At 34.2% G+C, this 2,500-nt stretch overlaps 1 protein-coding gene across 5 annotated transcripts in view; it reads left to right on the top strand.

Moving 5' to 3' along the window:
- Positions 1–2,500, top strand: part of LOC113824089 (serine/arginine repetitive matrix protein 4) — a 32,479-nt gene that overhangs the window by 17,899 nt on the left and 12,080 nt on the right. For all 5 annotated transcript variants that reach the window (XM_070113519.1, XM_070113522.1, XM_070113518.1 and 2 more), the window contains exons 4-5: positions 1,558–1,695; positions 1,877–1,958. In XM_070113519.1, the coding sequence (XP_069969620.1) occupies positions 1,558–1,695; positions 1,877–1,958 (220 nt within the window). The remainder of the gene's footprint in view (positions 1–1,557; positions 1,696–1,876; positions 1,959–2,500) is intronic.

Below are 2,500 nucleotides of genomic sequence, written 5' to 3'. Positions count from 1 at the left end.
ACCCCTAAGGATGTGATGTGTTGTCATTGTGATTGTATTACATATATGAAACATATATACTGTATATTTACAAAGTGTTTTATCTCCAACTGGTGAAATACTAAGTACACACTAATGACGTGATATCTTCTTATTTTTTCCTTGCCAAGTCTTTCCTTTACCAGGGTAATAAGCAAGGTAAAACACACGGCTCAACATCAGTGTTTGACATTATTCCCAAGTGACTAAGCATTCAATTACCGTCAGAATATTTTAGTACCGACAAAGACAGACAGTTTGGTCCCTCAGTGTTTTGCTTCGGTTATTGTGGAAGCATTAATCTCAGCTTTGAAGTTAATGTTCCTGTTGGCTCTCTTTCTTGGTTATTTTTATTTATGAAATGTCATAGCATTTTGTGAAGTTTGTGTTTTTTTTATTTTTTATTTATTTATTTATTTTTTTTACATCAATTTTTGCAGTAGTAAAGACAGACAGAAAGAAAAAGAAAGAATTAGGAAATGAAGGAAAAACAATAAAGTTTCTTGTTTATCATTCATTTCCGAGTTAAAAAAGACTCATTTCCAGAACTATAGAATGTTCTGAGAGTACAGTAGTTTGGAAGTCCTTCCCAATAACCAAGCAGTGTCAGTCATTGAATGCAGTTACGTAACAAAGGTAATTGCACAGTGTAAAGTCCCGTAAGATGATGGTAAGTTCAGGGGCTTAACCTCCTCTGCATGACTTGGCAGATGGACAGAGTGGTACCACTGTGGTTTTCTTTGTATTACAGTTATTTATTTACATTGATTTTTTTTTTCCATTTTCTTTTTCTTAGTATTGCTTGATTGAGTTATTGATATAAGATCACAAAGTCATTGTATACTCACATCCTTGAGCTGCATTACCTCTCTGTCCATAAGTTGTTTTTTAGTTATGTCTTATGTTCTAGAGATATCTCTTTTACTCTCCTAAGTATAGCATGATTCTATGAGAAAGAAATGACAGACTTCCATCACACTTGGGCTACATTATTGATACTATCATCATTTTATTTTTAACCTTTTTATATTCCTCTTAAAAGAAGTAAAAAGAAAGAAAGAAGAAAGATTTTTTGGTGATAGCAAATCACAAGCAATTTTTTTTTCTCTTCTTCTTTTCAGCAGTGTGTGTAAAAGAGAAAGTGTGTATTTTATTTAAATATTTTCATAGAATCATGTTTTGTTTTATTTTATATTTTTTGTTTTTATTTATTTTTGAAGCATAGTTATAGGACCATTGTTAGATCATTATATAACTTGAAGAATCCTGTATTGTTGATAAATTTTCTTTCACGTTGACATTTCATCAAATTCACATGACCCCAAATTTCAAGAGTTAACATTAAGTAGGTTCACTCATTACTGTTGTTGGTGTATGAGCGCGTATCTGCAAAAAGAGTGTGCACACGTGTGTACCTGAGTGTGCATGTTTTGCTTGTTCAATGAGTGTGCTTGGATATTGCTCTCAGAAGGTGAGTATGAAGAATATTTTGATCCTGTGTACTTTCTTGGCGGTAACTTCTACTCTGTCATTTTACAGGAGCGAGTCACCTAAGCGCAAGAAGCGAGACAAGAAGAAGAAAAAGGAAAAGTCAAAGAGGCGCCATCGCTCCTCGTCCACCTCCTCCTCAAGTTCATCGTCCTCCTCCTCCTCGTCATCGAGCTCTGACTCTGATAGGTGAGGCCTGAAATCAAGCAGGGAATATGATCCTCCTATTCTTTTTAATGCATATATATGTCAATAGATAGATAGATAGATATAGATATGTATTAAAAGTATTCCTTTCTTGTTATATGTGTATGTCATTTAGGAATTATAATAGTTTACCTGACAATCTTTACTGTTTTCCACCAAATAGTGCCGTAAGGAGCAAGTCCAGCAAGCGCAGGCGTTCGCGCAGTCCCGCAGCTCAAAGGGACTCATCAGAGTCTCGGCGCAAGGTATGTTGTCTGTTATACATGTCGTCCACATGGCTGTCAGCTTGATAATGGTTAGTGCCATGTGGGCTACAAGGATTTATGGATGGACATGAGAGGCAGCATAAACTAAGGCTCGGCTTACAGTACTCTGAGTTTGATCTTTTTGTAAACATTGTAGCGTTTCAAAAAAAAAAAAAAAAAAAAAAAAAAAAAAAAAAAAAAAAAAAAAAAAAAAATCAAGCCTGGCATAAGCCTGCAGGCCCCAGGCCCTTCTGGCAAATCAAATGTCAACCCAAATTATAGGTCAGAAGTACCCTGTAGTGAGTGATGTTTTTTAAAACTAAATAAGTAGATGTTAATAATGGCAAATTTTGTCTTGAGATTACATTATGTTAGAATAAGATGATTTATATCTTAATGAAGGTTTACTTACCAAAGCTATTAGTGGCTGCGAGGTAAGCCAGGATTTTTATATTATAAATTATGCATCAGTTGCTTTCTCACAAAAGTTAGATTTATGTTTACATTTTCATTAAATGCTCTTTTGATTTATATTGTATATT

Source organism: Penaeus vannamei, chromosome 34 (genome assembly GCF_042767895.1).
Source record: "Penaeus vannamei isolate JL-2024 chromosome 34, ASM4276789v1, whole genome shotgun sequence".
NCBI lineage: Eukaryota > Metazoa > Arthropoda > Malacostraca > Decapoda > Penaeidae > Penaeus > Penaeus vannamei.
Note: the sequence above shows the minus strand (reverse complement) of the source record. Positions and strands in the feature narration are given on the sequence as shown.